Source organism: Pseudonaja textilis, chromosome 2 (assembly GCF_049901715.1).
Source record: "Pseudonaja textilis isolate UNSWEBS1 chromosome 2, rPseTex1.2, whole genome shotgun sequence".
Taxonomy (NCBI): domain Eukaryota; kingdom Metazoa; phylum Chordata; class Lepidosauria; order Squamata; family Elapidae; genus Pseudonaja; species Pseudonaja textilis.
In genome coordinates, this window is record NC_141991.1 from 202,006,821 (window position 1) to 202,025,377 (window position 18,557).

Here is an 18,557-nt window from a genome sequence, read left to right on the forward strand (position 1 = left end):
GGACTATCTGTAAATATTGAGAATTTATGTTCAAGAAACTGACTTACTGTTTATTGAACTTCCTTCCTTTTAAGGGTCACTTAAAAAATGTGTGCCGTTTACTGTGTCCACATACGTGAAAAGAGGACAGCTATACAGTTCTCACCTTTACCATACTATCAGTTGAGAAAAATCTGAAACAATGACATTGTTTTTCAGATCTCTTTGTCCAAGCAAATAGTACTGATTATGGTAAAGAAATAGGAAAACCAGTAACTGAAAGAAAACATTTATTGAATCAAAGGTCAATATTTTCCTTTTAATATCTACAAGACAACATTGAACTTACATTATTTAAGAATGAACATAATGTACAAAAATGTATGTTTGTTATAAAAATATGTCTCTCTTTTCTGGCGACTGAGCTGAAGATGATGACTATTTTTTTCCTTGATCAAAAATTCTTCTCAGAATTCTTTTCTATCAGTTCAGAATAAAGTGAAATTTAGTCTGAAACCCCAGGACAGTCTTCCCCAACCTGATGCTCTCTTTTGAACTACAGTTCCCTTGACTGGTAGCTAATGTTTATGATTTCAGGGATAATGTGCAGTCCAATATATTTAGATAGCTATTATATGGAAAGATATCATAGAGTACTTTGAAGAGCACTTTTGAAAATGTATGCATTTGACATCCTGATCTTGGCAACTACTAAGCTGCCTGTGTATTTGGCCCCAACAATAAAAGGCATCTCCCTGGACTCCCTGAAATGAAAATTTCCCCAACAAAATTATATTTTCACCTGTATTATTTGGCTGCCTGTAACAGGAATGTCTTCTGGACCAAGCCCATAAATATGGATTTTTGTGCAGCAGCAGTCTTCATATATTTTGTTCAACTACTGGTTTGACTCTGAGATATTTACATAGATTACTTCCTCAGTGGGTATGGGCTCAAAAGTGGTTGTAGATAAGGATATTCTACCATTTCCATTGAACAATTGTTAATGATTTCAAAACTGTTAGGGATTTTTTTTAAAATAAAAAGCCGTAAGTATGTTGTTCCCTCATTCTCTAGTCTCCCTTTACAAACTATAAATGGCAGTGGAGAAAGTAGCAATAAGCATTAACTACAAGGCAATGCTACTATATAATCTTTTGTTTCAGGGACAACTGCATGAAGTTCTTGCATGGTCTTGTTTCCCCAAATATGCAGCAAATACTTGTAACGCTAAGAATTTCTCCAATTAGGCTCAGTTACTCTATTTGCCAGTTAAGATATTAAAAAATGATGCATGAGGAAGATTCTAAATGTGTCTTAAAATTATGTTGTTAATACTCAATCAAGTGTTTTAATTTAATATGACAAAGGAGGCATGAGTATGGGGAAGACAAAAATAGACCACTTAACAAAATATAAAATAACATCAAAAAATGAACAGTGCAATATTAAAACACAGTTTTCACACTTTGTGAAAGAAACATGCTTTGGAACCTGAGCAAAAGGCTTCTTCACCAATATAGCAAAAAGCCACCCTGTATGTTGTTTTCACTGATATCCATTCCTGCTAGGTTACTATGTTGCTCTTAGCAACTTACATGGGCCCCTAAATATTTAGTATGTGGAAACTGCCAACTATTTAGAGAGTTCAACTAAATTCCAGCTATAATATTGCAGGCAGTTCATCATGCTGCTACTGGTAATGCTGGAACAGCCTAAAATTAAGCACTGAAAAAGAAGAAAGAAAAAGCAGCCAACATAACAATGCCTCTTAACTAGACAAAAGCGCCACCACAATATTTACTTTGTACGTTACCACACTGGTTTACAATCTTGAGGTCAGCTCTTCCAAAATAAATATATTGAACATTTACAACAAAATGTCTTCTGAATGCAGACTCTCTCTTTATTATTTCAAGATGAATTGGATTAAAAATCTAAGACGTATTTCCAAAGCAGCTAAGAGTTACAAGTCCATTTTTCCCTAGAGAGATTGGCATAATCTGGTACCACTGCATTTTTTCCATCAACTTTAGCATCACCCATCTCCAAGAACAAGCATTAAAAATAAAAATAATGTTTTTGGCATCCAACAGGCCACCATATCAAGCAAATTCACATAGCATGCGGTCATACACTCATATACTCCTGATTTCTGACTGTGTGAAATGTTTGTTGTGCTTGCAGGTCCCAGACCTTTAAAAAAAATAGATCTATATCAACAATGACAGACTCAAGATATTAACAGAAACTTGCTTGCTTCTAATTACAAAGAAAGAAGTAATAACAACAATAAAAAGATGAGAATGCTATAATCAAGGGTTTGTAGAGGAAGTACAAAACGAGGGTCAACCCAACACCAAACCTGTCTGTTCAGAATTTAGATTGCTCAAAATATTGTTTTGAAATATTGAGAGTAAAAGTTTTAGAAGCTCAAAAACAAAAACAAGTCAACCAGTACAATGTCCACAGATGTTTTGGTAGTGAAATGTATGCTTGCCACTTTAAAGGCACAACCAGTCTGATAAATATCAGCCTCACAGCAGAACAGGAATGTCTGAATGGCATAATAATCATGAAGGGTGGATGATGGGCCATGAACTTCTTTTATCATGAGCACAGGAAGCAGTCACCAAGGCATAAAGGAGAGGGACACAGGAACAAAGTATAGAAATTTGCAGGTACCTGTGAAAAATAGAACAAAGAATGAATAAAACAATTTTAAGTACGGCAGAACTATAGTTGTTGTTGTTCTGTCGCTAAATCATGCCCAACCCTTCATGACCTCCTAGTCCACAACACACCAGGCCTCCCTGTTCCCCACTGTCTCCTGGAGTCTTCCCAAACTCACGTTCATTGCGCCAATGACCCTAACAGTCCTCAAGTTCATCAAGGATAGCTTGGGTTTCCCCTTGTCGTACCATTTGTGACTTATTCCACATTGCAATGATATTATACAATTTCTATTTCCCCGCTCTAAGTAGGTAACTCAGCAATATATTGAGAATGGATTGGGCAAATAGTTTGCTGAAATGATTATGGTGGCATCCAGAAAGAGCATCAGTGGCCAAGTTCTAGCAGTACGCAGAGCTAGAGTCCAATACTATGTTATACACATAGTTCAAAAATATTACTGAATATGGTATTTGTATGTGAAGAAAATTCTAGTTCCTTTCTCCAAACAGGGATGTATATACAGAAGCAAATTAAAGACAGAGGAAGACAAGATGAGGACCTTGTATCCTCGAAGAAACAGTCCCTTTCTCTATACACAGAGAAGAAATGCAGCAGCAAACTTTTCTGAGAGGGGGAGAGTTAGAGAGACCTGCATCTTGACTTAATTGAACTACATAGGAGTAATCTACAGGCCAGACATCTTCCACCCCCAATATAAAAGAGGAAGGAAGTGTATAGGATATTGTCATGGTACATGGTCATGTGACTCTATTATCTGAAAGTATTGCATTGCCTTTATGCTACCATGTAAGGCAGCAATGGACAGTACAGATAGTCCTCAACTTACAATCATAATTGAGCCCAAAATTTCTGTTGTTAAGTGAGACATTTGTTAAGTGAGTTTTGCCCCATTTCTTGCCACAGTTACTAAGTGAATCACTGCAGTTGTTGAGTTAGGAGCACAGTTGTTAAATTAATCTGACTTCCCCAGATTGACTTTGCTTGTCAGAAGGTCACAAAAGGGGAATCACATGACCCCGGGCACTGTGACCGTCATAAATATGTCAGTCGCCAAGCATCTTGGATTTTGATCACATGATCATGGGGATGCTGCAATGAGAAAAATGGCCGGAAGTCACTTTTTTCAGTGATGTTATAACTTGGAATGGTTACTAAATGAACTGTTGTAAGTCAAGGACTACCTGAATTGAGTGGCTAAGGAGTACAACATCTCCTGACTTGCTAGAAATTGCAGAAATCCATCTGGCCATAATATGTCATTACAGCAGTGAATTTTTTAGCTGCCTTTGCTGCATTTCGGGGGGGGTGTGTGAATAAAGTGGAAGAGGAGCAAGAACTGCAAGCCAACACCAAAGCAAGTAACTGAAAGTTTGCTCCTATGATGTAGAAGCCATGGAGGTCTGCAACATGATGCTGTTTTACTACAATGGCCTCCCCCAACTTCCTCCATCATTAATTTTGATCGTGTGATTTTGGTATGAGAGAAATACTGAAGAAATAAGAAGATCAAATAGCTAATACTGGTTTTTGATAAATGTATATGTGAATTCAGTACTTAATATGCCAGAATGTATATTGCATATAATTTTGAGATAACAATTATGAATGACTGTGCTGTCCTGTACTGTTGTGTCTCTGGAAGTCAGAAGAGAAAGCTGTTAAAATGTGGACTTTGTAACACTTACTGGAAAGATGCCCCAGTTATCCTGCCTTTGTATCCACGAGCTGCATTTGAACATTTGCATTCATGCCTCCTCCATAGCCTCCTTTGGACTGCATTTGGTTTTGAATTGAGCTCACCTAAGAAACAAAATCACGATGGTTTTGTTTGTTATAGAAAGTATGGTCTACTATAATGTGATACTTCTTGAATTCCATAGATCAGTGCAAAATTTGTACAAAGTCAACCATATTACTCATTAATATATACAGCCAAACATGTAAGAAAAGGATACTGCAGAATTCTATGCTTTTCTTTTTCATGTAATTTCAACTTAATATTTTTGCTGTCCCAAAACTTAATTAGCTCCAAAGTAATGTCTTACTATTGCAATTTCTCTTCTACAGCTTCATCAAACAGCTGCATACACGTTATTTTATGACTAAAGCTTATTTGCATGCTATTTGTATGAGTGTTTTGTTAAGGGACAGACTGGTGGTTCAACATGCAAGATCATGTGGGTTTTCCTTCTTTCCTTTCTTAAGTGTCTATGTGTCGGGCACATGTAATAGCGAGGGAGACCTCAAGAACTCAACAAGTGATTTTATTGTACATAAATTTTCTTATAGTTTTTGTGGGCTAGGATACTGCACAAAAACTTATTGATAGCCACACTGGACATATTTGTTTATTTTTATTTATTAATCTTTTATACGCCACCAATCTGCATGACTTTAAAAGATGGTCCCAGAAGAATGGCTAGATGCTTTTTCATAACTTTTGAATTCATGTACGTAAGTACTGTAATCAAGGAGGGATGATTTAGTATACATATGATTATTGGATGTGTGACCTATCACCAACACCTTATTCCCTGATATTGAAACCAGAGACTATACATATAAACATAAACAACAGATATAGGGCTGTAAAACACTTTTGTCTGTTATATCAGACAGACAGCATTCTACAGTTTTCTTAAATCCTAACATGTTTCCAAGCCCTAAACTATTATATTTTTCTTAAATATGCTAGGCTCCCAACTATATGCATTTTACTTTATAAATCCCAAATGACATTAATCATACTTTTAAAAATATTGCTAACAAAAAATTAAACATCTTAGGGAAGCAAGCAGGTAACTTTATAAATTCTTCCTTGTGGCAATATTACATGAAAGAAGGTGAGCAAAAGAACTCACTTGCTGTGGCTTGTTTTCAACATACTTATAATGCCATTAAAAATGATGATTGAAATGTATCCTTTTAGGACTTTGCTGTATGTGAAGGCTACTCTACCATACCGTAATTTTGGCATACATATTTATCATCAGATGTTTTTACAACAATTTTAATACACCATACACAGATGCAGAATTCCTTGGAGTAAGCTCCACTGAACTCAGTGATGTCAACAGAGTAAACAAAAGGAAAAAATTGAAATGCAATTACATCATGGATATATTTTTTAGTTGCCTCTGGAGAAGCATTTCTTGATTAGAAACACATTATTCCTAAATAAATGGATTCCTATACTGCGCTGAAAATTCCTCTCTCCTTTTCTTTATTAATAATTCCTGTCCCATTTGCAAAGGATTTCATTTTTTCTTCTTCTAGATACAGTTATAAATCTAAAAGGTATAATGTTCTAAAACATCCTTTTCCACTGTGAAACCATCTGGATGTAGGAATTTAATACTGATGATTTTCAGAAAGTATGACAAAAGCTATCTGGAAATTATGGAGATTGAAATCTAACATATCTGCATGGCAGCAGGACAGAAATATTATTTCAAAATATAACATTCAAGAATAAGGTCTCTAACCCTGCTGGATTTTTGGCAAATGCACTTACCGAATTCATTCCACTAAAGAGATCTCCTGAACCAACATGAGCAGTATGAACGAAGTTTGTTGGCTCGCCAATCATACTCCGATCGATCCGCCGCCGCCTTTTCTGAAAAAGGAGCAAAACACAACTCAGTGGTGCCAGAAGGAAACAACATTTAAACTTATGTATGGGTATTTCCATTAGAGGCTTTGGGTTTGTTATATGTAATTTTTATTCAAAGCACATTTTACATAAGATTGAAAAAAAACCTACAGAAACATAAAAAATAAAAAAGACTGATATTAAAAAAATGAAAGTAAAAGTGAAAGACAACAAAAGGACAGGAAAAGGACAGGAAAAAGAAAGAAATCTATAGAAGCAACCTCTGATCTTCCTTTGCAGCAGTTGTAAACATTTCCATCCTCCCAAATTACGTATCATGGTTCTTTTCTTCCCATAAACAACCCTTTTAAATTAATGAATCCCAAAGGCATCGACTCATTTTAATCCGTTTTGGCATAAAGTCCATAAATGGTCTAAATCTTAATTGTTGTTCCTTCTTTAATCAAACATGCTATTGTGCCATTTCTGCAAGCTCTAATATTTTTATGATCCATTTTTTCATTACGGGTATTTTTTTCCAGGTTGGTTCTCACATATATGAAGGGAATCCAGTTGGGAATGTCAGCTAGGGCAGGGGTCTCCAACCTTGTGAACTTTAAGCCTTGGATGACTTCAACTCCCAGAATTCTGGGAGTTGAAGTCCTCCAGGCTTAAAGTTCACAAGGTTGGAGACCCCTGAGCTAGGGAGATTTCAAAAGGATATGTTCTTTTATTTTTCTAAGATAAAGCTGATACTAACCGTACAAGCTCAACTTCCTTGAACAGAAACCAGCTTTCTAATTTAAAGGATAGAAGAGAACTAGACTTTTTTAAAAAAAATTAAGCTTCTCTTCTTCATACTTTTGGCCTCCCAAGAAGTAATTGGTCCCCTAAGAGTTCTTCCTAATATCGAATAAAAATTGTTCCCTTACAAAGCAAAAATTGCAGTCTTAAATAACACAGTAGATGTTTTTTTAAAAAAAGTGATTACTAAAAGGAGTTTAAATGTTTTTCCATTACCCTGAAAAGGTTTCTTGACCCCTTCAGCACTATCCCTATAAGCATTTTCTCCATCACATATTTTAAGGAATCAGCATCCTCCTACATATGGTATGCGAGGAGTTGGTAATACCACCTAGAGTTCTGGGTGGAAGTTTACTCATCTCATCAGCAGGATTTCTGCTGTCCAAACACTGCCCTAGTTGAGTCACTGCAAATCAAAGCCACAGCTGAGAATACATCATGGTCTATAGCCCATAAAAGCAAGATTTGTTAAGAATGATCTCAAGCCCACAACAGACATGCCCATGCTATAGACTTTCCACTTTTTCTGAATAACAAACACAACAGGATAGTTGAACCTTTTTCATAAATAGCAAGCATCTTTAAAAATATGCCAAATCTGCAGAAGAAAGTGCTAGCACAAAATCCTAAACAAATGTATGTGAATTCCATTGATTCCAATGAAAATGCAATTTTTACATGCTTAAAGGTACCCAGCCAATACCATTAACCATTCTGGACTTTGTAACAAAATGTTATCAAGAAATTGCTGATTGTCTATGAATGATCAACTATGGTTCTCTATCAACCAAGTCCATACATACATACATACATACATACATACATACATTAGCCCATTAAACCCAATGTACTGAGTTCAATTGAAAAAGACAAACATAATAAGCTGACTAGTGAAATTTTTCAGACATAGTTGCTTGCTTCAAATATGTATCTATCAACATCATAATATCAGATCGCTGAAAATAAATATAAAGGCTATATTGTGCAAAATGATCATGTATTTGGTATGAACTGCCTGATTGGGGTTTGTAAATGATTATTATGGCTTAGTACCATGTGTGTTCCAGACTCAGCTGCAACCACAACTGAGTCCCAATTTTCTGTTGCTAAGTAAAACAGTTGTTAATTGAGCTTTGACACATTTTACAACCTTTCTTGCCAATTGTTTAGTGAATCACTGCAGTTGAAGGTTACAAGATCCTGGGTTACTGCAACTATCATAAATAATGCCAGTTGCCAAGAAGCTGAATTTTAATCGTATGACCACCAAGATACTGCAATGATCATGTGAAAAATGATTATAAGTCATTTTTCAGTGCCATTGTAACTTAGCACTGGACCAATAATCAAGAAGTAAACAATACTCTAATCAAGAAACTACCAACTCAGGTTCAAGTAACCTAACAATAAACAACAGCCAAAACAAGGAACTACTAAGATCACACCCACCAACACTGACAGAGGAAACCACTAGTATATAAAATAAGAGCAAACACCATATCCTTCTAGTATTGATGATGTTATTTTGTTTGGTAGTGAAACATCTGCAAGAAATCAATCAATCTAGAAAGCACCGAGGACCACATAGTTAAATTCTGAGCTACAAATATTCTCTTCCATCAATATATTCAGAAGTATATAAAATGCTGATCAGGAAAGCCAGATGTATACGACACTTGCTCCTTTCCCTCAGAGTCAGCTTTTTGCATTGAATATTAAAATTTTAAAGTATTTTCAACTTTTATTTGTTTGAAAATAAATGGAAATGTCTATTCAATGGGGTTGTAGTGGTATTTTCTGAGTTTGAAGGTCATCTTGCCTAATTTTGAGATTTCTTTCTTCCTTTCTCAAACTTACTAGTAGTAGCCAATGCCAGCAGTCTTCCAGTCCTCAGAGAAGACAGGAAAAGGCTGGGAGAACAGAGAGTTAGATTCTCCCAGCAGTCTTATCTAGTGTGCTTCATTGGATCTGGCAATTATGACTAATATTATCTTCCAGTAAAAAAAAAAAGAAAGACATGCTATTTTAAAATCATATTTCCAGTGCAAAATTTTGATGTATTTAAAACATAAATAGCCTGAACATGTTTACTACAAACTAGGTTACATTTCTAGTTTCTTGCTTTGGCAATGTTGGTTCATAATTTCAGTCTCAGTACATCTGATAGGGAACAGTTGAGAAAGGCTGCCATATTCAATAACTGTCTTGGTTTCATTTTTTGTGAACAAACTGGAAACTTATTTAGGAAGCTGCTGGTTACAACTTTGAAAAATTGCCTTTGGTCCACCTGGACCAATTTTGTAGAGACACCAGCCAGGTTTGGTTTCCTTGTAACTCTTGTCCTCTGAGAACAATTGGAGGATTCATTAGGTAAATTATATGGGGCAAAAATGGAAAATAATTAAGCCTTCCACTTTGATTCTTTTTTTAAATTCTCCATGTTTACACCTCCTCTAAACAGTAAAATAAATCGAATCTTTGAAACTGGATGCTCTAGTTTCTATGACAACAGAAAAATTAGCAGAAGTTTCAACACTGCTAAGTACAAAACTTTACACCCACACAGAGCATTGCCAGAATATGTACAGGCCTCTCATTTGGTTTGATCTTTTCCAAGTATTTGTATTCTCTTTTGCTCCCACACATTTTCCTTTCTACTCCTTGTCACATAAAGATTTTTCAATCCTTTAAAAATTATTTGTGTTCTTATCATTTCTCTAAAAACTGTGTATATTCCTAAATAAGCTTAGATTATTTTTTCCATTAACAATACAGATAGTCCTCAAATTACAGAAATTCATTTATGATGTTCAAAACTACAACTGCACTGAAAAAAGTGACTTATGGCCATTTTTCACACTTATGACCTTTGTAGCAGCCCCATGATAATGTGATCAAAATTCAGATGTTTGGCAACTCATACTTATGACCGCTGCTATGTCCCAAGGTCATGTGATCACCTTTTTCAACCTTTCTGACAAGCAAAGTCAATGAGGAGGTCCAGATTCACTTAAGAACAGAATTGCTAACTTATCAACTTCAGTGATTCACTTAACAACTGTGTTAAGAAAAGTTGTAAAATGGGGGCCAAACTCACTTCACAAATGTCTCACTTAACAGAAATTTTGGGTCAGTTCATAAGTCAAAGACTACCTGGATAGATGTTTTCACATAACCTTATTCCCACTTTTACCAGCTTAGATCTGTGAATCCATTCTCTATTTTTCAGTTAAACTTTCAACTTTCATCGGTGACCTTTCACAGCACTTACTTACCTGGTGCAAAAGCAGGATACAGCATTGCCACCAATGCCACACCCTCACTGGAATATTCAAGTAGGAAACACATTTGGTGGAAATGTGTCACATAGCAATCCTCTTTTCTGTCCTAGGTTTACAATGGATCTTACTTCATAGAATTTCTTTTGTAAATTCAAAAAAAAATTATCTCAAGGAGACTTTCCCTTTTTGTACTGAAACACCCAGTGATAGTAAATATAGGAAGAATATTCATTACAAATCTATTTTGAGTTATATCACACTGACCTTGGTAAGTGATGCTGAACAACTGGACCTCAGAAATGGATATTGTTTACCTAAACCACACAATTTCTTTCTTTTCAGCCAGCTTAGCAGATTATCATTTTAGCAAGCTTTTAAAGTAAATAATGCATCTTCCTAATGTACCATTACGATACGATATATATGTTATTTTACTCATCACATAATACTACTAACATTTTCAAGCCAAAATTTTGCAGCGTTTTTGATTACTGTAAAATCTATGCTATGAGACACCAGTAGGTAGCATGGTGGTTTACAGATATTTTGGACTGTAATTCATGTAAACTGTGACAACTATTCATGTTGGTTGGTGTTCCTGGAAGCATAATTTAAATCTGAAGTTTACTATCCATGCTTTAGCAAATCTTCCCACCCAAATTGATGTTTGTAAAACAGGATCCCCAATGCCTGGGCCACAGCCCACTACCGGGCCTTGAGCCATTCGGAACCGGGCTACAGAAGAGGCGAGTGATTGTGCACTTGTATCCCCAGAGCAGCGGCTTGGCGTGTGTAAAAGTGCTCCATTTGCACGAGCAGCAGGTGCGGGTGCCTACCACTCAAGCAAATGGAACTGCGCGAACATGGAACCATCCTGTCTCCTCCCCCACTGGTCCACAAGGCCGGAAAGGTTGGAGAACTTGGTGGTAAAAGATACAGATTGGGAACTGCTTAGCATGGAATTATAGTTATTTCTCACCACATCTAGGCTGCTTGCTTACAAAATCCTTAAGTGCTTGCATGGTATTATTCTTCAAAACGGTGTAAAAACTAATAGAATTGAGGAAACCCAATGTTTAAGGATAGAATTTTAAATGCTGCAACTCAAGTTGTTTGAGAGCAATCTCAGGGACCAAATGAGAAATGCTCCAATGTTAGAAAAACAGTCTTGAATGTCTAAATGATTAGAAATGTTACCTTGAAGTAAAACATAATTTATAAATAATTTTGGCTGTTGTTCAATAGCAGCTGTCTCTAAACATGATATAGGTATAGGAGATAGCAAACCCTGTTTTTCACTTGCTATCCTTCTTGGAAGTAACACAGGAAATATTTGGAGAGAGGTCAACTAACATGATGAAATGTTACAGCTCCATGACAGGATATGTGTCAGTACTTACAATGTGAAGCCCTTCCTATTCAGCTAAATAAATGTCACTTCCAATTGCGAAGGGGAAAAAGAAGCAGAGAACTGGCCTTGCATTCACGGGAAATGTATGGCTAAAATTTAATCTAACTCAGAAACTGCCTCTCCATGCTTCTTCTCCATGTGTGCAATAAGTTTTTAAAGGGAATCACTTAGCCGATTGTAAAAGTCACTTCTAGATGCACAAATAGAAAGCTGTGGAATGTTACTTCTTGCCCACCTTGTATTACTCACAAACGATCTTGCTGAGCCACATTATTTATCATCTACACAATTCAAGCAGATATAGCATATCAGGGATTCCTATCAGTGTTCACATTTAGGATTGAAGGCATAATGTGGCTACACTCACAAAATGGATACTATACTCGATATATGATATATCAAGATAACCTGGGATAGTACCAGCCAATATTTGATCAGTTTGCCTTCAAATGTTTAGAGATGCATTAGAGTATCATATTCAGAAAGCCTCACTTTAAGGCCCTTTGCTTTGGACCTCTTTAAATAACTGATCAGTTTAATCTTGTCACTTGATAACATAATAGTAGCATTGCACAGTAGTCACGTTTAACAGGTAAAATACCAAGTAACATTTATTAGAGAATACCCAGATGTCTAATGGGCTTAGATAATACCTATGAAACTTGGATGTTCTCTACAATCATCAGAATACATTATTTTCAGATAGGCAATCATAATCCTATCAATTTTTATTGCAAACTAAGATTTCACAAGTTACTAAGCCCAGAATAAGAAACTCTCTAGAGTTGTTTCATTTGACAAAAGCACTAGGAGGGGGGAAAAACACTTAATTGTGCTGAAGGTTGAAAATGAGCTTTCTGTATGAGATGCAGGTCATATTAGAATTACAAGCTGCTATAAGAAATACATACAGGTAGTCCTTGTTTAGTGATTGTCTTTGACAGTGACCATTTGCAGTTATGATTCTGATGAAAAAAGTAGGCCTGTGATCAATTGTCCCATTTATAACCTTTGCATTTTTCTTTCAGTTACATATTCACCATTATAATTAGTAAGTATACACTGCTCTGTGCCTATCAGATTCCCACCCTTTCACCTCTCTACCACCAGTGGAGACATTACTTAAACAGGCTCTCTTCCTGAACTGCTTTTCACTACAGTTCAAAGCCTAAAAAGTGCTAAAAATGGCTGCTGAATGAACAACAGATAAGTGAAGCTGGGCAAACCAAGGTCTTCAGTTGGCCAGCTATCACAGCCAGACCCATGAACCCAATAGCAGGACTGGTCCCTGAAATTTGGCAATGAAATTTTTTTGTATTTAAAACATTTACTCTTAAGTATCAAAGCTTTGAAAGGTTGGAGTTAAGTTGCAGTGTAGTTAAAGGTGTTTTTGTTTCTTGTATGTTAATGTTTTGCTTTTTCATTTACTTAGATGTCAACCAATAAAGGTAGACCTCATGTAATGCCGACTTATTCAGTGACTGTTCAAAGTTGTGATGGTGCTGAATGAGGAGTACTTATTATGGGCCCTTGTAGCTGCAGTCATCACAACATCTCCACAATCACCATTGTGATTTGGGTGCTTGTTGATTACTCACAATTATGTCAAAGCATCCTGGGGTCATATGATCACATTTGTGATCTTCTCTGCTGGCTTTGATAAGCAAAGTCAATGGGGAAGCCTGCAGGAGGTCACAAATACTGATCATGTAACTGTGGTCTGCGGCTATGGGATTTACCTAACCACAGCAATGGGGATGACAGAACTGCAAACTGATGTGGCCATGGGACGCTACACTTTGCGACTGTGTTGCTTAGCGCTGGAGTTCTCAGTCCAAATTACATTGATACTAGACTACCTGCATCTTATACTACTTGTATACGTATGCTTCATTAAGGAACTGTTTCCATAAAAGTTATGCGTAGAAAGTGGTCATTTTGAGCCTCAGCATATTTTAAGATCCTTTCTGAATATTTCTTTCAGTTGCCTACTTTTATATAAGAAAAAAAGAAACAAAGTTAAAATGGTTTTAAATAAAAGTTGAATAGAAATGCATTTAATTTTCAACAGTTCTCTAAAAGACTTTTGAAATTAAAATATTTTCTCTTATATATATATAAAAAAGAAAAAGTCATATGACTTCTGAGGCAAGGATCATAAATATGTGCCAAATAGCCATCTTATTATTGCAATTAAGTATATTTATGACTATCAAATAACATGGACATTTACTTGCCATTTATGAGTAAATACTGTTTTGCTTCATAAATGTCATCCTTGAACTAGTAAAGTTCTGGGAACTGATCCACAGCCTAGTACACTAATTCTCTATTGGACTGCGGCTCACCTTCACATATGTGTTCTTCATATGTATCAGGAGCCAAATAGAAATCCATTAATTGCATAGTTAGCCTTCTCCCCATTTTTGAGCAGATATAATTACACAGTACAAAAAATAAGCATGTTGGCTACTACATTGGCAGATGTTTTAGATTATGGTTTTCATATGGTACAAATACTATATTTAGCTGCAAACCAAAATTTTCGATGTTAGAGCAGCCAGATACGACAGACTCATTAGGAATTATAAAACACAAAGCTTTATGTAATTATTTAAAATAAGATTGTGTATGTGATTTAAATTATGTATTACAATGTTCCTAATCTTAATCTCAGTCAGACTGTAGATGTAAAACTGTTGAAAGTTATAGACAGGATAAAGGGAAGCTAGGAGAACCCGATCTGGACTGCAACAGTCCAGATTACCATGAGATAGCAGCAAAGACATACAGGATACTCACCTTTGCAATGATCTTGTGGTAATCCAGTTTTTTGCAGCCATGGGATAAATCATGACAGAGATAGCACCATCTCTTTCATTTTTATCAGCCTGACTTTTCTATGGATAGTTCTCTGAATTTCAGATTCTTGTTTGTAAGAGTTTCCATGTATAACAGATCACAGGTCTTCTCTCCTTATGCTCTATTTGTCCAGAAACCTTAACAAAGCCCTCTCTGTTTTCCATAAATGGTTAAACATTTGGTTTCTTTAAACTCCTGTTCTAATAGAAGATAACTGATATCTAACGTTTTCCTATAAGAGTCAGAAAATTATAGGAACTGGAAACTGTTTTTTTTAGCCCTAATCTATTTTTTAGCCCTTAAATCTTCAGATGCAATTGCTTTTAGGATTTTCAGCTCACAGAAAAAGGAATTTCAGCCTAGTGGAAAAAGATTAAATTTGGAACAAAAATGGTCTGAAATTTGTCTATTGCTTCAGACTTGAGTAATAACACTTGCTGAAACACTTTTCCCTCTCAGCTGAGAGAAAATTTACCATAGAAACTGTTGTGGTATAGTTAGCATGTTTCTCACACAGCTTTCAATTCCTAAGATTCCTAAAACAATATTGTAAGGAATGTGAAAAGAGTTAATAAAATCTTACAAGTGAAGTTCTCTTGAATGTGGCCTTTAACATGAAAGGATAAATTTAAGCAACAGCATCACTTAATACTCTGCTATGCTACTCTGCCAAACTGATATATAATTCAGTTATAAACAGAACTTTATTCTTTATTCTTACTTTATTCAGATGAAGTTGCTCAACAATTCAATTCAAGCAGAGCTCAAAAAGCTGAACTAATACAATATGTTAATAATTACTGATATATAGTGAATATTTAATATTTATTCTGTCCCATAATTGGTGTCAACAGATAAATACAAGTCAAGAACTGCAGCATATCTAGGCTATTTTCAAACATTTCTTTGCTCTAGAGGGAATTTGATGTTTCGATTATCAGCTCAACAGGCAAGGAATTCAATTGGTTTAATTCATCAACTAGAAAGGAGTGCAACAGAGTAAGATTTCATCAAAGTGATTAGATATTAGGTATAGACATATAATTTTAACTGGACAACAGGGAGATAAAGGAGGACCTGTTATCTGTCTAAAAATCCACCCCATCCACCTACACTGGCTATGTAGAACAAAAAGGACAGTTCAGCTTCCTAAGAAAGAAGTATAACACCTACACAATAATTGCATCTGCTCAGACATATTACTTTTGATCCCTGTGACAATGATGTTAGTTTGTTTAGATTTTCATTTTGTACATGGAAGGAAAAATCATCTAGATGACAAACTGCATAGATTGTACCAAAATAGGGAAGTCTTTGATCTGTTTATTTAGAGAAAGCTGAGATATGACAGGGATTAATAAGAAAATATGTCAAATACCAAATAATGGGAAATGCTCACACATTTTTGCAGTGATTCCTCTGGAGAGAGAGTTAAGCCGAGAGTTAATTGGCTCAACTTCTACAAATTAACAAAAGCCCTATGACAAGGAGGCAATTCCAATAGGTTGCCTTAGTTTCTAGCTCACAACATGTTTGTTGTTGCATTAACTTTTTCCATCTTTTATAAACTCCTTCATAATGCCATGAACTGGATACAATACTCAGTGGATTCTAATCAACACAAAGAAAAATAATAACGGTAATAAAATAATAAAAAAGAATATACACATTGTTACCAGCAATGCTTATCTAGAACAATTGTAAATTTACCACATAGGATGAAATGGCATTTTTCACAAACTCTCCCAGAAGCTTTTTAAACAAAACACCAGGGGAAAGTTGGTTTTTTTCTAACCCACTACCAATTATGCTTTCTATAGAATATAAAATAAGAAAATATCACATTTCTAGACTTTTCTATGTTGAGTATCACTTGCCCTCCTCCTGTTATCCAGGTTTCTCCTCTTTCCCAAGATTTCTCAAATATAATGAAAAGATATTTCTCAAATATATCATCATGTTCTCTTAGTACCCTAAAATGCAATTGGAGCTGCCATTGGAGACTTACTCAACTCATTCAAAATAAACTTGGATTTCTTAACCATGTTTCTATCAATCTCAAGTTTCAATTGTGCTTCTTTTTTATGCTTTTCACAATTGCATGATGAAAGGTATAGACTCAAGAGTAATTCTGTCTTTATTCCCTTTTAGAATTTGAAATCTTCACTTAGCAGATAACCATAATATTTTCTTTTCCATTTTTATGTACTTGAAAAATACTGTACCTTAAAGTGTTGTCTTTATTGTCCTTGCATACTTCATCAAACTCAGTTCATTTTGAGATTTAATCTTTATTACAATCTCAACAATTCCAGACTACCCTTTTGTATTCTTCCATAGTGATTTTTTCTTTCTCTAACTTCCTTTATTTTCAGATTTTCACTGAACTTTGTGTAAACGCATTAGCTTCTCCTGCTGTCTTTTTTTTTTCTTATTGGAATTATTTGCAATTATGCTATTATTATCTTTTTTCAAGAACTCACTGATATTGAGCTTCTTCTCCTATTATCATCTCCAGGCACAGACCATAGTTGTTTTGAGTTTATTCTATCTAGTTTTTCAAACTCCAATATAAATGTACAATGACAGTTTTTTTAAAAAAAAGAGGTAAAGGTTTTCCCTGTCCAGTTGTATCTGACTCTAGAGGGCAGTACTCATCTTTATTTCTTAGCGGAGGGAGCCAGAGTTGTCTGAAGATCCTTTCCGTGGTCCTATAGATGGCATGACTATACACCAAGGCACAAAGAATGCTGTTACCTTCCCACCAAAGTGGTACTTATTTATCTACTCACTAGGAAATAGAAGTAATTGAAATATTGAGATAAATTGACCATTTAATTAACATTTCTTGATTTTAGGGGGAAAATGACAGTTTTAATGTCCCCTAAAATCAAGAAATATTAAATGGTCAATTTATCTCAATATTTCAGTTACTTCTATTTCCTTCCCTATTGCAGCTAGTCCTCAGTTAACAATCACTCATTGATCGACTGTTCAAAGTTATGAAAGTGCTGAATAAACGTACTTGCAACAACAGTCCTTGAAGTTGAACAGTCCCTGTGCAGCACAGATAGTCCTTGAGTTATAACCAAATGGAGCCTGCCCATTATGGTTGCAAATTGTATCATTCAAAAGATGAATCACAGTTAAAAAGAGATGTGACTGCATATACAAAGTTCTAATTCCCTGATCTGAAGAAAATTGTTTAAATAATCAATCCGCATCCTTCTTTTTCAGTGTAATTTGAGTGTGCATATTTATAAAGGATGTCAGGAAATGAGCCAGGCTCAAATGTTTAAACATAATGAGAGTAAAACAAACAAACAAACAAAAAATCCATCGTTTGCAGATTAAAAAAAAAGATGTTTGCAAGTTTGCATGCTTTGCTTTCAGTTTTTTTTCTAGGTATTGAGAGTGAATTGATGCTAAAAAGGATTAGCATTACCAATGGAAGCTTTTCTCTAATCCTCCAATGTACCGTAATTCCATGAGTTTCTTTCTATTCCAAAATTATTGCTGGTTACCTATAATTTCCTATTATTACATCTTGTGTTACTAACTTTTGCCTCATTGTTCAGGCTTTACGTTCTAACTAGTTTTTTATATATCTCGATAAGTCTGCATGAATAACATAGAACTTTGGAAAACCTTTTGGCTTTTGCTAGCCTAATGGTGTAAAACTAAACTTTTAGTAATTTCTTGTTGGTGTTCGTTATTACAGTTTAGTATTATGGTTCATCTCACAGTTAACTAGATGTTTAGATTGGATTTGGCATTTTTATTATTTTAAAAACATTGCTAATATTTTGCTTGAAGAACTTGTGCAAAAACATGTCCTCGTGACCATTTATAATTTTATAAATTTACCATTTGTTAAACATTCTTTACAAAGGTTTTAAATAATTGAACATCTAAACTACAAAAATGAAAC

At 35.2% G+C, this 18,557-nt stretch overlaps 1 protein-coding gene across 1 annotated transcript in view; it reads right to left on the reverse strand.

Annotated features, from left to right (window-relative positions):
- Positions 1-252: 252 nt before the first annotated feature.
- Positions 253-18,557, reverse strand: part of CDC42SE2 (CDC42 small effector 2) — a 51,022-nt gene continuing 32,717 nt past the window's right edge. Inside the window, exons 3-5 of the mRNA XM_026703947.2 lie at positions 6,191-6,292; positions 4,362-4,476; positions 253-2,664 (exon numbers count right to left, since the gene is read on the reverse strand). Of these exons, the coding sequence (XP_026559732.1) occupies positions 4,378-4,476; positions 6,191-6,292 (201 nt within the window). The 3' untranslated portion in view covers positions 253-2,664; positions 4,362-4,377. The remainder of the gene's footprint in view (positions 2,665-4,361; positions 4,477-6,190; positions 6,293-18,557) is intronic.